The sequence below is a fragment of the Anabrus simplex genome, chromosome 11 (genome assembly GCF_040414725.1).
Source record: "Anabrus simplex isolate iqAnaSimp1 chromosome 11, ASM4041472v1, whole genome shotgun sequence".
Lineage (NCBI taxonomy): Eukaryota > Metazoa > Arthropoda > Insecta > Orthoptera > Tettigoniidae > Anabrus > Anabrus simplex.
Genome location: NC_090275.1, coordinates 71,621,277 through 71,638,951, shown reverse-complemented (window position 1 = coordinate 71,638,951; position 17,675 = coordinate 71,621,277). Strand labels below are relative to the sequence as shown.

General features: G+C 38.9%; 1 protein-coding gene across 3 annotated transcripts in view; it reads right to left on the bottom strand.

Moving 5' to 3' along the window:
- LOC136883523 (myosin-11) overlaps window positions 1-10,117 on the bottom strand; it is an 88,747-nt gene extending 78,630 nt beyond the window's left edge. For all 3 annotated transcript variants that reach the window (XM_067155887.2, XM_067155889.2, XM_067155888.2), the window contains exon 1: window positions 8,931-10,117. In XM_067155887.2, the coding sequence (XP_067011988.2) occupies window positions 8,931-9,903 (973 nt within the window). In that variant the 5' untranslated portion in view covers window positions 9,904-10,117. The remainder of the gene's footprint in view (window positions 1-8,930) is intronic.
- Between the last annotated feature and the right edge of the window lie 7,558 nt (window positions 10,118-17,675).

Below are 17,675 nucleotides of genomic sequence, written 5' to 3'. Positions count from 1 at the left end.
AATGTAGAATTATATACTAATGCTCCAGAAAATCCTTGCACTGTGTATCACAATGTAGCATAAGTCAATCAAATTAATGCTTTAAAACATGACCTTGATTTAATGCCACCCTCTTTATTGTGCCAACTACACTCTGAATAAATGAAGGTGTTATAACGAGGGATAACAGTAAGTGTATGCAATAAATTTCATTGCTAGGCATGGAAATGATTTACCTTTCTTTTTACAAATTTTAATTCATTCTTCCACCTAATATAGTTTATATCACTGAATAGTACTAGTTTCAGCTGTTCATTGCAGCCATCAGCTATTCACAATAAATTATTAAAAGGACAGTATCAATTAAAATCAAATTGGACTGAATCCCGTAAGTTAAAATTACAAAACACAAAAACAAATACACATATATATACCCATTTAAAATAGTTCAAACATTTAACACGTGGAGTAACGGTCTTGTGGATTTGGGTTCCAAAATGAGGCTACAGATGGTCACAGAATTCATATAACTTGATATTTAAAAATAATTCAGTGTAGCTGCATTCAAAATCGACACTTAATCAGTATAAAGAATAAAACTGTAGTTGTAGAATAGAAAGAGCCTCATACCGAAAAATAACAGATGGGCCATGTGATGATGCATACATCACAGAAAAGACCACAAACTTGAATAGGGACTATGAACATAATTCGTCTAACTGGAAAGTGTGAGGAATTAGATCACATGGAAAGGAGACCAATATCTATCCTTGGCCTGAGTGAGATCAAATGGAAAGGTAAAGGGTAAAAAGAACTCAGGAAAAACTATACCCCTTACTGGCATGGTAACAATAAGCAAATGAGGAATGGAGTTGGGTTGATTGTGTCAAAAGACTTCGAGAGTATTACTGAGATGTCAATGAGAATGAAAGCAACAATACATCTAGGGAAAGAAAAGTGGACACTGGTACAGGTGTATGCACCTCAGACTGGTTGCAGCCAGAACGATAAGGACAAATTCCTGGAGAACCTAGAACAGACCATTGATGGCGAGAAGGCAGTGATAATTGGAGACTTGAATGCTCAGATTGGGACTTTAAGGAATGGTTATGGGAGGGTGTTGGTACCACATGGCTATGGCAATCGATATTTAGAGGGAGAGCATCTCCTTGAATTCTGCATGAGGAATGGTCTGATGGTGAAAAATAGCTGGTTCAAGAAAAGAGTCTCTCACAAAATTACTAGGTATAGTTGGAACGGACAAGACAAGTCTGTTATTGATTATGTCATTACAGATTAGAGGAAAAGTCTTATAACAGATGTCAAGGCAATTCCCAGCGAGAACCTTAAAAGCGACCACCGGCTCTTAGTGGCAGACCTGAAAGACATCCAGGTACCTAAGGTAACAACAAGGAGGCATTCAAAAATCAAAGTATGGGACTTCCTTGACAAGGAAAAGAGAACTGAGTATCAAGATCGGATAAAAAGACAGCTACCAACTGATGAAATGAAGATCGGAGAAGAATGGACCAGACTGAAGAACGTTGTACCGAAGAAAGCCATTGAGGTGTGTGGGAAGAAAAGCGCAAAAGTACGAGAGAAGGAAACACCCTGGTGGAACACAAAGGTGAAAACAGCCATAGAGCATAGAAATTTGGCTAGGAGAGAAAAGGACTGTGAAAAACTAAAGTCACAGGATGTACGGGATGAGGTGAAGATCAGAATCCTTGAACAAGTGTACCTTGATAAGAAACTGAAAGCCAAAAGAATAATTGAGGAGGAAAAGTTGAAATGTTGGGATGACTTCACTCAGAAACTGGAGGAAGACAGCAAAGGAAACATGAAGTTGCTGTACAAAGTGGTCAAACAAAGAAGAAAACCAATGGATACCATAAAGGGTCTTGAAGATAGCTATGGAAATGTGATCAGGAAAGAGAGTGGTATCAGGGAGGTCTTGAGGAATCAGTTTGAGAATCTGCTAAATGGGACAACAGAAGAGAAGAACACACAATCAGTCGTGGAAGAATACACCGAAGAACCTCTGATAACAGCCTTAAAGAAAATGCCCACTGGAAAATCACCAGGATATGATGATGTTAGCGCTGATGCGATCAAAGCAACAGGGATACAAGGCCTACAGTGGTTGCCTAGAGTACTCGGTGCAGTCTGGAATGACGATAAGATACCTGCAGACTGGAACAAGGGTGTAGTCATTCCACTATACAAGAAAGGAAAAAGGCTATAATGTACAAACTACAGAGGAATAATTCTCCTATCACATGGACTGAAAATCCAGAAAAAAGTCATTAAATGTAGACTGAGGATCATTTTAGAGGAGCAACTAGAAGAAGAGCAATATGGCTTCAGAGCTAATAGGTCAACAACGGCCCTAATTTTCAGCATCCGAATGTTGATAGAAAAACACTGGGAGAAAGGCCAGGATCTCTTCATGGTTTTCTTGGATGTCAAGAAAGCATATGGCAGCGTGACAAAAGAGAAAAGATCTGGGATTGTCTAAGAAAGAGAAATGTGCCTGAAGGATTGGTGAGGAAAATTTGTATATTATATGAGGACTGTACAAGCTGTGTGAGAGTTGGCAGTGGTTATTCATTCTGGTTCCAGACCTAGAGTGAAGTACAACAGGGAAGTGCACTGTCACCACTACTGTTCACCACTGTGATGGATGAAATAATGAAAACCATCAAAGAAACATCATTAGGTGAATTAAAAGCCATGGTCTTTGCAGATGATGATGTGATCTGGGGAGAGTCAGAGGTGGAGGTTCAATCAATTAAATGTTTGGAAAGACAAGTTCGAAGCATTCAACCTCAAGATCAGCATGACTAAGACTGTAGTGATGGTAGTGAGCAGAGAGGGTCATTCAGCAAAGATCACACTAGCAGATCAACTGCTGAAATGTGTAGAAAGCTATCTCGGCAACATAATCTCTAGCGATGGCCTAGTCACAAAGGAGATAAACAACATGGTTCAAAAGAGCTCCTGTTTCTACCAACAAGTGAGGACGCTTCTTTGGGATACCAAAGTTCCAAAGAAGGCAAAATTAACCGTGTTCAACAGCTACTTTGTACCAATATAGACATATGGTATTGAGACATGCACCCTAACCTCGCGAGACTTGTCAAGGCTACAGGCTTCAGAGATGAAGTTCCCGAGGTCCACTATACAAAAAATCAAATTGGACAAGATAAGGAATCAGGAGGTGCGAAAGAGAAGTGGTATAAAGACAATGCTACCAGATCGAGTCAGCAATTCCAGACTACGGTGCTTCGGACATATGATGAGGATGGAACCAGAAAGAATGGCCAGGCTGAACCTAGAGAGAGAGGTGACAGGAAGAAGAATGGTGGGAAGGACTAGAACCCGTTGGACGGATATTGTTAAGATCGACATCAAAGACGGGGATCAACAATAGCAGACGTCGTGGAGAAGACTTACATGAATGGAATGGAGGAGGCTCATTAACAGTACCCAGGAAACTGGAACTGTGAAATGATCATGATCCCAATGTTTTAAAAAGCATACAGCTGTCAGTAACGACAGTAGCTTTGAACTTCTTATGGCATAGCAAAGGAGACAGGAGAGGAGGTACACTGAATTTTCTGAATATCAAGTTACATGAATTTTGTGACCAACTACAGTCTCATTTTGGAACTCAAATCCAGAAAACCGTTACTCCAAGTGTTAAATGTGTATTTGTTTTGGCATTTTGTAATTTGAACTTAAAGGATTCAACCCCATTTGATTTCAATGATACTGTGCCCTTCTAATAATGTATGAATAGCTGAGGATGGCAGCAACGAACAGCCGAAGCTAGTACTATTCGATGACAAACTATGTATTAATTAGGTGGAAGATAATTTATTAAAAAAGTAAAGAAAACAGTACACAAGAACCGGATCGAAAATAATAAAAATTTATTTTTATTGGTACTGTATTTCTTTTACTGGGTCGACTCTTCTCGACTGTCTTTTCCGCCGAGGATAGTTAAGGACAGGAATTGGAAGTAATTCGGCCACGGTCTATCGAAGGTACCGTCCCGGCATTCACCTGGAATTCAGAATGGGAAATCGTAGAAAACCATTCCCAGGACGGCCGAGGTGGAATTCGAACCCATGCTCTTCTGAATGCAATGCACTACTAATTCACTGATGAATTCGAAAATGAAACCGGCACTCCATCAGAAGAAACAATGACTCATGGAGAGGCAACAATGCAGCTGGACAAACTGATGGCCTATTTAGAATCCCAGACTGAAAACACACCGGCAGAACTGCTGTTAGTAAAATATCTTCGTGATCATCCTGCGTGCAAACGCTATACAACAGGAAAAAACTCATACATTATTTTAGTGCATAAAACAGAATCGTAAATGTAAGAAAAGTGTTCTTATATTTTTTTGTACAATTGAAAAAATGTATTACTGTACAACTTATGTTAATAGATTATATAACCTGTAAGTTACTGTCTTCGTTTTCTAATTTTTCTGGATTATCTGGATTTTCAATAAACCGGATCACTTCTAGTCCCACTTAATCCAGATAAATGAGGTTCTTGAGTACTACATGGGCGGCACAGCCAAAATGTTCTCTGAACACCTGTTTTTGCTTTGTTTCTTTGCCGCAGAATACTCTGCACCTGAAATTTGTAGATAATATGCTCTTTGCAGAATACCCAGAGGACATGTAGAAAATGCTGAAAGAATTGAAAGACATGAGTGTATCAGATATCCTATGCATTAATCCCACGGGATGGGGGGAGGGGGAAGACAAATGATCTTCAAGAACCACAGATAAGATGTGATAATGTTCTCCTAGGATACACACAATGGCTACATATCCTAACAAGGTTTTATCATTCAGTGATCAACATCAGTTAGTAACTGATGCTCGAGTAAAGAGGAACTGAGGTTGAGCTCACTTCGTTTACCCCAGTATTGCCCTGGTGCTTTGACAAAAAAAAACAACTTACTGTCTTCACTATACAGACTAGCCTTGCATGTGCCTTTCACTAGTATATTAAATTCAAATAAGATAGTATTTTGCTTTTATTATTTCAGAAACATTTTTGGTGAAAGCTCGGTTAATCCTGTCTACTCTCGGGCTTCTCTACTGCAAATGCTTTTTTTCGCTAGTGGCTTTAAGTCGTACCAACACAGATAGGTCTTATGGTGACGATGGGATAGGAAAGGCCCAGGAGTTGGAAGGAAGCAGCTGTGGACTTAATTAAGGTAAAGCCGCAGCATTTCTACTGCGAATGAGGGGACTACTGAAGGTAGTGCCTGAACACAGATTTAAGGCCCCAAAAAACTTTATTTACACACTGACAACAGCAGTGAATCCAGCCACCAAGGGTAGACAATCCAGTCTATCACAGAGCCAGTCCCAAGCTTACATAAATGGGGAGGGTTGCAGTAGGAAGGGCATCCAGCATAAAACCTCTGGTAGCTGGGATTGTACAATTATTATTATTATTATTATTATTATTATTATTATTATTATTATTATTATTATTATTATTATTGGCACCTGAGAAGAAAAGAAAAGATGTTTATATTATTTTTTAATTATTATTATTCTTTTATGACCACACAGGATCACATTAGTCAGTCCATCGTTCAGGTCTCTTTGAAGGGATTGTTCAGGCTTTGCGGTCCTCCCAGTACTTCAGACTCTCCGATCTTCGTGCCCTTTCCCCAGTTGAAAATATGCGTGTTGTTGGTTTGTTTCGTGAAAGGGTAAAGCGGAGGTTTGTATTCTTGAGTTTTGTATTCAATTTTATCTTATTTGTGGTGTCTTCTGTTGCAAGGCCTATTTCCTTCACATCCTCTCTTACTTCTCTGATCCATTTAATCCTGTTGTGGTACTTTTTGAGATGAGATTGTGTTGTACTAGTTGTTTCAGAAGTCTCGAATCCTGCATCCTCATGATATGTCTAAAGAATCCCAGTCTCCTCTTACGCATAGTATCCGTAATAAGTTCTAGTTCTTCGTACACGACTTTGTTACACATTATCCGCCACTGTCCATCTCTCTGGTAATTTTTGTTGATGCAGGTTCTTCCAATCCTCCTTTCAATTTTCTGAAGTCTGCCAGTCTTTGATTGTTTATTCAGGTGAAAAAGTGTTTCTGCTGCATATGTAGCTTCCGGTTTTATAACTGTGTTGTAGTGTTTATTTTTGCATTTATTGATAGACATTTCTTTTTGTAGATATCCCATGTTAATTTTTATGCTTTAGCTAATCTATTTGTTCTTGTTTGAATTGAGATTCTTTCCATTTAGGTCATGTGTTCTTACTTCTCCAAGATATTTAAATTGAGTTTAATGACATTAACTGATTGTATGAAGAGAAACTGTGAGCACTGTGCATAGATTAGATCAGATCAGTGGTATTCAAAACTTTTTGGTTGGCGTACCCTGAAAATCCAATTGTTTTCCCTTCATACCCCCGAGGTACGAGTATACTGCGATTATACCAGAAATAAATTATTCTCGCTGAATGCCAAATAACATTAACTATAATAATCATCTTTCACAGCTTGTCCTGCTTGCTCAGGATCCCTGCACGCACTGAGGTGGGAAAAAAGTTGTGGCCAGGGATTTAAAGTTGCATGCCCTTCCTGACACCACGGGATTCAAAATCCCACCCCAGCAACACCAGAAATCAAATCACAGTCACTGGGATGAAAGGCAAACAGCTAAGTTGCTACACCGCCCTGTTCTCCAATTATAACAATAGTATATTGTATATATAGCCTAACTGTCGCTCGGAAAAAGGAACTTCGTAACTCCTTCGGAGTAAAGTTTACAGAAGAAGCTCAAAAGTGAGCAGTCAGCAATGGCCGGAGAACTGTTTTTGGCATTTTCATCGCTTAATGACAACCCAGTTATTCGACCACTGGAGTTTTCTGTTCCCTTCTCAGGCAACGCAGCAAGCCTTCACAAGAGAGATGGAGAAACATGTTTTTTTTTCATGAGTGGAATTACCAGGTTTTCATTTCCTAGCAATGATATAAACACGAGTATTATTATTAATGAAACAAATACTCTTGTACTGTATACACTGTTACTGAGAAAACTGAAGTGAATGAGTGGATTTTGATACAAACAATTAAAAAAAAAAAACAATGCAGCATAAGTAATCAGGAGGTACAAACTGACATATTTTAGAGTTCAGAAAGGGGACCCTGTGTAGTGGTAGATAAAAACACTACAACAAAACAGGATTTTATCGAAACTGAGCAGGATCAACTCTTTTCTGAACTGCTCACTGAGATCAGTTAAAAGTTACAATAAATTTGCGGACCCCTTGAGACGACCCTGCATACCCCTAGCGGCATGCGTACCACACTTTGAATACCACACTGCATGAGATGACCGTAAGTAGTGTAGATCTTCTGTAACTTTATTTGAATTAGAATCGATAATATAAATGTTTCTCTAAATCAAATGATTAAACTTTACAGAATTTTTGTGCAACAAATGCCTTCTTACACATTATTTTCTGCTCATTTGCGATTTATACATGGTTTTTTTATTATCTGTTGTTTCTTAACCAATTACAGTGGATAATTGAGAGTCTACTGTATTAGCCTATATAATTTGTACCGTTTCTCTTAATCAAAAGTCCAGCATTTTCTGAAAAAGTGTCCTGCATTTGAAAATGCTAATCCTAGTCCCATGATAATAATGTGTTCAAGATCCCTTCAAATTCTACACATCTTGTGAAACATACTGAATGTCAGAATTTTGTCCTGAAAGGCTGTTCCAACAAAATGGATCTGTTGCATATAAACACTCTTAAGACAATAATAATAATAATAATAATAATAATAGTAATAATAATAATAATAATAATAATAATGTTATTTGTTTTACGTCCCACTAACTACTCTTTTATGGTTTTCGGAGACGCCGAGGTGCCGGAATTTAGTCCCGCAGGAGTTTTTTTTACGTGCCAGTAAATCTACAGACACGAGGCTGACGTATCTGAGCACCTTCAAACACCATCGGACTGAGCCAGGATCGAACCTGCCAAGTTGGGGTCAGAAGGCCAGCGCCTTAACCGTCTGAGCCACTCAGGCCGGCTCTCTTAAGACCAACACTGCAACCCTGAGCACACATCGTGAGTACAGTACCTAATTAAACAACTCCATATGCTCAGGAGAAAACACTACAAAATGCAGTTGTTCAAATAATTCCTTCGCAGCAGCATTTGGTTTGTAAGGTTAAAAGTGTAAATTATAAGATGACAGTGCAGGCCATAGGCTGCAATTACCATGTAATAATAATAATAATAATAATAATAATAATAATAATAATAATAATCGTATGGCCTCAGCTACCATGTGCAGACATTTCAATTTGACGCCATCTGGCTGTCTGCTCGTCAATTTCGACGTTCCATTTTACTCTAGGCCCACTAGATGGCAGACCGAGTAAACCGGAACTCACTTGGGCGTCTATGGCTGAGATTTAATTAATTTTGTCAGGTAAACACCAAATGTGTCACTAGAGATCTTTTACATGCCGACATCGTATGACATGGAGTGTCGAATGGACTTTTTTCCGCCCTTCAAAAATCCGACTACCTCTGCCGGGTTTGAATCCATGTTATAGCAGAAGACTCTGTTGAATGCATATATGTAGTAGTAATAGCAGTAGTAATAAAACACAATGAGAGCTGCAAACAAGACTACCAATATAATTTCAAACAAAATTAAAAATAATATGAATTTTATAATGTGAAAATATTATAAAGAAATGTACCGTAAATCCATTGCTTTTCCTCTGTATGACACAATATGTGATTACCGTGGTGAACTGATCATACAAATAACTTATCATATTACATTACAAGCTGTGTTGGGGATCACAATAAGACAAAACTAACAGACTATAAGCTACTCTATTTTCTAGATAGATGATACTTACTCTTCTTTACAAATCCATGAAGTTCTTTAATTAAGAAGTTCAGAGTTCGTACAGGATTAAACATAGAGAATGTATCAATCATTAGACTAGTAGCACCAGGACCCAAGTCTGGTATCTTCACATTTACTTCTTCGGCAATTTTAGATGATGAAACAGTTGTAGTGGAATCTCCATTTAATGCACTGGAAGGAGGCATCCAACACTGGACACCTTTATCAACACATTCAACTTCGTCCATACTTGAACTGAAGCCTGAACTCTCTCCGCTGATTGTTGTCTCCTTAGAGTTCACATGTTTAGTTTCAAGGCTGTCGATATACTTCTTACGGTGCTGTTCTAGCGTTTGTGTTCTAGATTTTAAAACAGGTTTTGATCGAACTGATTCTTTATTTCCATGGTGACTTTTAACATGACGTGCTGGATCTTGAGAATCATGGCATTTAACCTTCACTGCAATTTCTTGGGACTTAGGATTTGTATTTTCTTTTAACACTTCTGACCATGGTAGATGTTTGATGGGTGGCGTTTTACTTCGGTTTGACTTCTGAAATACTCGACTCGGGTCGACCAGGTTAGTTTGTTTAGATGCTTCATTGTTTTTTTCACCTTTTGAATCAGCCCTTCCTGAACTGAGAGACCTTGTACGTTGTTTGCCCTTCTGTTTAGACTTTACTGTAACTTCTACTGTAGCTTTGTTGTTTGCCATGATCTCCTTATGTATAACTCTCTCACTGCTTGGAATTTCACTGACAGTACCAACCTTCAATCCGGCTGAAGAAGAGTGTGGCCTCGAAGATGGCCCAGTAAGAAAAACTTTAACTGCTCTTCCCTGGTTATCATTTTTCTTATATTTATTAGTAGACGGACGCGGCTTGTCTATTCTCCGTTTTAGGACCCTATTCAAATATTTTTCGCAGTCGATGAAGTCTTTATCAAGTTCCCTGATATTTGTTTGACAATTATTACTTGACATAGGTTAGGTCTTACATTTGCAGATAGTCACTTTTAGCCTTTACGCACTACAGATTTAGAAAATCTAAATAAATGATTCGAAACTATCTTCGTTTACCGCTAGTGTGATTACGTGACATACATACTAACAAAACTCATGCCTGTAGATTTGTATATAGTTTGAAAAAGACTGGAAAAGACAATCGCACGCCGAAAATATACTGGATCACTGCCTGCTCGATCTGTATCCGATGGCTGCTTATACTGCCTGCTCATTCCATATTCAAACGTGTAATACGACTTACAAACAATCTGCCGCTAGATCGCAGCACCAGACTCACCCAGTTATCGCGTGAATACAGCTAGATAAGCAAACAAGCAAAATATAAAAACTGAAAGGAACAGAAAAATTCAAGAATTATACGCATAAAGTGGTGCTCTAGGGAGTGCTAGCTTCAGGACTTTTCGGGAAAGAGATTTCGACGAACAAGAAAACCTGGAAACTTTGTCTGTATGGTACTTCTCTATATGACCAGGCAGAGGTTTCACGAATTTGGCCACCACAGTTTCTGACACAAGTTCCTGGTGCTTACTGTTACTGAAACCCTTTAAAATCTTGCATTGGCACAAACAGGGTAGAACATAGTTTTTTATAGTCTGGAGCAGACCTGCAGATTTCTTGCAGTACGGTAGAGCCGCCTCAACAAATTTCTGTAGCCCCATAAATCGTTGCTGGGGATAGCGCAGTCCTCCTCTATCCGACTGTCTGATTAAGTTCATCAACGGGGAAACGTTACTCAAGCACGTGCTGCATTGTTTTTTCTTCGATTACACGCACTAAATAATCACACACTAATGCATGGGAAGCAGTTTCCAAAGTGACACACACCGACTCAGGGGACTCACGAACATCTTTCAGCAAATTAAGTACATACTCAGCGGGCATCACTGGTTCTGTTTCGTCAAGTCCGGGAGGCGATCCTGAGGCAGAAAGTTTTGTATTTTGCTTATGGATAACGTTAGCAACATCGGTGGACATTAAAATACCGGATTACAGAATTCTACAAATACAGTACTACCCTATTTCCCGCTATTTCATTCCGACAGTTCAGGAGCCGGTTGGTGCTGCCACCTTCGGTGGGTATTTGTAAACGGAGTGTTTCATTTAGTGCCATGTTAAAATGTTGTAATGAGCAGACAGTATAAGCAGCCATCGGATGCAGATCGAGCAGGCAGTGTACTGGATAATACATCAAAGAAGCTTTACAAGCCAAAGATACTATAGATTTCCAGAGAATTCATTATCTGTCAAGATAGCAAACTTCCTGTCACAGAATAATAATAATTTAGAAGTGCACACAATGTGTATTACGTTTGTTTAACGTAGTCACACAATAATTTTGATCTCTTTCTGCAAAACCGCTAGTGGTATCCTCCACAACTTTCACCACACAGTTCACATATACACGAATCACACGGTTCATGAAATCGCTTATTGATGCAGACTGCACGATGGAAACCATGATATGCAAAACTGGTGACCACATGTCTCAACTCGTAGTTTGACTGGGTCCAGTCCCTTTTCGTCATCGCGTCAGTGCTGTAAAATTCCCACCAAATATCAATTCTTTTTTGTTCTCGTCTTCTTAATGTTTGCTTAAACGCGTCCGTTGAAGGTAGAAGGAGTTTATTTCTGATCTCTTGTATTAGATAGTCTTCTTTTGTTAGTACAAGACCTACTACAATATACCAGACCGTAATAGCCAAACCAAGATGGTGGACGTCGTGGGCACAGTACCTGCCGACTGAAGGTTAGGGTAGCACGCAAACACTTCATTTCGACCATAAACCAACTCACGATTTTCTGAGATGTCGGAATTTAGTCCCGCAGGAGTTGTTTTACCTGCCAGTAAATTTACCGACACGAGGCTGACGTATTTGAGCACCTTCAAATACTACCGGAGTGAGCCGGGATCAACCCCGCCAAGTTGGGGTCAGAAGGCCAGAGCTTCAACCGTCTGAGACACTCAGCCCGGCGTTACATTAAATTACTTGTGTTGATGCCACTGAAAGAGCAACACAATATCGGGTTCAATCCGCCAGAAATAACGAAAAAATCTCGTACATATTTTGCAAACAGTGGTAGGTAATTTAACATGATAAATGCAACATCATAGGGAAAATCACTGTCGCACCAATGAAAACGCTTCGCGAACAAGTACTCATCACATATAATCAACTAGAACCACACATATTCTGCTAGAATAGATGGACAGCCCCACAGCAAAAGAGAACAACAAGCTGATCATTTCGAAATTTCACTTAGTCAAATAACGTTTTCTAATAGATTACACTTCGCTGGATAGATGGAAATACATCATAAAACTGTTAAAATGAGATTTATAACAGCATTTTGAATGTTTAAAAATAATTTAAGGTGCGAAATTCCTCGATTTATTCGCTCTCATGAGAACTACGAAACATAACGTGTTGCCTTAGTTTCAAAGTGGTGGACAATTTCTAATGCTCAGCACTCGATGAAAATGAAGTACACCCGAAATGGTTAATCCAGCCCAATGAACAGCCCCGGTGATGTTAAGCCTTTCTTACTGGAAACTCTTAAATCATGTGTTGGCATATGTTATAGTAGCACTTCCAACCATGATGGTAAACTTAGCAATGAAACGTTCAGACACTAAATATATAATAGGATTTTCCCCATTGAAGAACATGAGTAAAACAACTCTATTGACTCTAAACAATGATGTCTTTAACCTGCATGGACGAGCTTCAGTTTGGTGTAGACTGCTTGATAACAGATATCCTCAGCATGAATCGGAAGGTATTGGTACAATAAAATCCCTGAGTTACAAACGAAGCTAATCCCTGCAAGTCACTATTTCTCCTGTGTAACCGTGTACAGATTGCTCCATCTGTTACACTATAAGTTTTGTTATACACCAGGATCTATCCAAACGTTCCCGCAGGCAAGCACAGATTCTTTCACAATACAATTGCATCTAAATCACGCGACACTTTGAAGCACATACACACTGAAGGAACACCACCATATCAGTTATCATCTATCTAAATGATTTGCTTTTTCGAGGAATACGAATAGGTCCACGATTTAGAATTAGAAAAATTACTCTTCCCTAATCTCAGACTTACTCTCAAATGACCTATTACACTACTGTTTTGTAGAAATATTCACGATGTATGTTCCTAATCCACTTCTCTCTTAATGTTTTATTCCTTATATAACTTAAGAATAAATGTATGAGAGGCATTGACATAGTTCGATTTAAATCCGGTTCACAACACGATCAAAACAAACATATGCACACATGACTGCGTATAACTACAGATCCTAGTGACCGCTACCACATATAAATACACTCACACACTTATATTCTACATAGAAACCAATACTTATCGGCAACTTACACGAAATTACTCCGACTGAATAAGAAAACAAAAACGAATAGGCTCACCATTATCGGTTGGAAAGATATCTTCTCTAACCACAAATTTTGGGTACACACATAACCTACGATAGTTTGGTCTTTCATTTCCAAATTTTCCTGGTGAATATTCCTTATCCATTTCTCCTGTATAGATCTATCTTCAGTAAATTTAAAAGCTTCAGCAACGGTATAATTAGATCTACAACCACGAACGCAGCAGAAACGACCCATTTTCTGAAATGTAACCGCACGGCAATATAAACACTATTATACATAAAATACCATCATATAAACTCCTAACAAAACACCATACTAATAAACCGCTATAGATTACTATTTTACCTAACATATACTTTATACTTCAATAACTCGATCAAAAAAACACTCTTTAAGAGAATGTAAACACAGATATGAACCAAACACATGTCTCAAGCGCTCGCCTACGAAGTCGCCATTTTTCTCCCAATCGATAGTAGCATTACGGTCTGATGGAATAGAAGATGTGATGAGCTGTACAAAGAATACCAAATCAGCAACAGAACAGAAGTCGCTGATGAACTATTGCTCTGCCTAGATTCTGTCAGAAAAGACAAATGGAACTCAATGACAGCAAGCATGAATTTCCAACACTCGAGGAGAAAAGCATGGACTCTTCTTAGAAAACTTGGTAGTTGTACTCCCAAATAGATTAATAAGAGCTCAGAGGTATCTCCAGTAGATGTAGCTAAAAGAATCATTAAACTATCCAAAATACCAGAAAATGTCAATAAAGATGAATCAAGAACTCAAGAAAGAGCTAAAAACAAGGATATCCCCGACTGAATCAACCCCCCAGTTCTCAGGAGAATTCACAACTGCAGAAATCTCAACAGCTCTAAAAGAAATAATACCAGGCAAAGCAGCAGGAGTGGATGGGATATATCCAGAATTCCTGAAACATTGTGGACCTAGAACTCTACACTGGTTACTTATGTTCTTTAATGACATCTTAAGAAGTGATAAGCTTCCATCCTTGCTTGAGAGAACTAAAATAGTTGCCATTCTAAAGCCCGGAAAAAGTGGAGATAGTCCTGAAGATTTCAGGCCAATAGCACTGTTAAGTATTTGCTACAAGTTAATGGAGAGAATGATTTACAACAGAATCTCAACCGTAGCCTTCCAACACATACCAACTGTATAAGCAGGATTCCGACCTAACCAAAGCTGCTGTGACCAGGTCTTGGCACTCACCAGCCACATTGAGAACGGATTTCAAGACAAGAAGAAGACCATCGCTGTTTTTGTGGACTTGGCATCAGCTTATGACACAGTATGGCGACAAGGGATGATTTTGAAATTCTTGAAGATCATTCCCTGTAAGAATCTTGCAACACTGCTGAACAACATGCTATGCAATAGAGCGTTCGAAATACATTTAAACGGCAATAAGAGTAAGCCCTATATACTAAACGATGGTTTACCCCAAGGATCAGTTCTTGCTCCTCTACTGTTCAGCATCTATACTGCAGATCTTCCAGAAACTACTTCCAGGAAATTCATATATGCAGATGACATAGCTCTGGCTGCCCAATCGAGTGACTTCAGAACAGCAGAAACTATACTCACAAAGGATATCCATAACCTGAACAAATATTTCAGTACATGGCGACTCAAACCTAACTTGAAGAAAACTGAAGTAAGCTGCTTCCATCTAGACAATCAAAAAGCCAACTATGTACCTCAAGTCGAATTCAAACACCAAAAACTTAAGTATAACCCATATTCAAAGTATCTGGTCGTCACAATGGATCGGACACTTTCATACAAGCAACACCTCTCTAACACTGCAGCCAAGATAAAAACAAGGAACAACATATTACACAAGCTCAGTGAAACAGTATGGGGAGCAAACGCGACGGTACTACGGACATCAGCTCTTGCCTTGATCTATCCAGTTGCATAATACTGCTGCCCTGTGTGGCTTAACAGTGTATATACTTCAAAAGTTGATACACAACTAAATGATACCATGAGGACAATTTCAGGCACTATCAAATCGACACCCCTAAAATGGTTACCTGTTTTATCCAACATCCACCCTCATCACATACGAAGAGAACTGGCTCTTGTAAGAGAATGGCAGAAATATCGCAGTAATCCTCAACTGCCCTTACATCAGGACTGAAACCCTCAGAAACCGAAGAGATTAAAGTCCGGAAACCCATCATGGAAGTTAGGCGAGAAGCTCCTGGAAACACATTTTGATGCTGATGAGATCTGGCGTGATGAATGGACCTCCTCAAATCCTGACCACCTGGGTTTAATCCACCATCCTTGTAGAGCTCCTCCTGGTTTCAATTTACCGAGAAGGGAATGGACATCTCTAAACAGAATCAGGACAAACCATGGAAGGTGTAAATTCTGGCTTCACAAGTGGGGAAAATCTGAAGACCCATTCTGCGACTGTGATAATGTGCCTCAGACCATCCAGCACGTTGTTATGGACTGCCCAAAAAGAAAATTATAGGGATCTGTTCAAGAATTACATAGTGCCTTTACAGAAGCAGTGGACTGGCTGAAAAGTATGGACATTAAGTTTTGAATGCTGGCCTGTAAATCACATACTTATTTAAGAAATATGTATTTATAATGTATCCTTGTTTTGCCATACGAAATAATAATAATAACCAAGACCGACTCCAATCATCAGACCGTAATATAAAAAACATGGCGGCGCAAGTAGCCGGATTGCTGGTATTGGCTAACACGAAAATATCATGTACATATTACATAAACGGCGGTAATTTAATATGATAAATGTAACATCATAGGGAAAATCACTTTTACACGTATGGAAACGCTTCGCCAACAAGTATGCACCACATATAATCAACTAGAATCACCAAGACCGACTCCAATCCTCAGACCGTAATATAAGAAAAACATGGCGGCCGAAGTAGCCGGATTGCTGATATGGGCTAACACGAAAATATCACGTGCATATTATATAAACGACGGTAATTTAACATGATAAATGTAACATCTTAGTGAAAATCACTTTTACACGCACGAAAACGCTTCGCGAACAAGTACGCACCACATATAATTAACTAGAACCACATATTATATTCTATTAAAAAAGAGACCAACAAGCTGATTATTTAGAAAATTCAATTCGTCAAATTACGTTTTCTCTTAGATTTCCCTTCGCTGGATAGATGAAAATGCATGATAGAACTATTAAATGATATTTCTAACATCATTTTGAATGTTTCAAAATAAATTAAGTTGCGAAATTCCTCGATTTATTCGTTCTCATGAGAACTATGAAACATAATTTGTTGCCTTCGTTTTGAAGTGGTGGACAATTTCTTAAATTCAGCAACGAATGAAAGGAAAGTACACCCGAAATAATAATGTTATTGCCTTTAAGTCCCACTAACTACATTTGTTTACGGTTTTTAGAGGCGTCTGAGTGCCGGAATTGAGTCCTGCAATAGTTCTTTTACGTGCTAGTAAATCTACCGACACGAGGCCGACGTATTTGAGGACCTTCAAATACCTCCGGACTGAGCCAGCATCGAATCTGCCAACTTGGGGTCAGAAGGCTAGCGCCTTAACCGTCTGAGTCACTCAGCTCATGTACACCCGAAATGATTATGTTAACCCAAGTAACGGACCTGGTAATATTAACATAATGCTGACATATGGCATAGCAGCACTTCACACAATGATAGTAACCTTAGTAATGAAACGTTCAGACACTAAAGATATTATAGGTTTTTACCCATTAAAGAACATGAGTGCAAAAACTCTATTGCCTAAACAATCACATGGGCGAGCTTCAGTTCGGCGCTGTCTGCTTGATAACAGATAACCACAGCGTTAATCGGAAGGTGTTGTTAGTAACCCTACGTTACAAACCCAGCTAATCCCTCTAAGGCACTATTTCTTCTGTGTACAACCAGCCTCTGGGCTGATGACTTGACAGACAGACAACAGTATAAAGATTGCTCAATCTGTCACACTTATAAGTTTTGTTATACTCCAAGATCCAGCCAAACATTTCCGAAGGCAAAGCGCAGATTATTGTAAAATACACTTCCATCTAAATCACTCGACACTTTGAAGCACATAGACACTGACGGAATATCACAGTATCAATTATCGTTAATCGGAAGGTGTTGTTAGTAACCCTACGTTACAAACCCAGCTAATCCCTCTAAGGCACTATTTCTTCTGTGTACAACCAGCCTCTGGGCTGATGACTTGACAGACAGACAACAGTATAAAGATTGCTCAATCTGTCACACTTATAAGTTTTGTTATACTCCAAGATCCAGCCAAA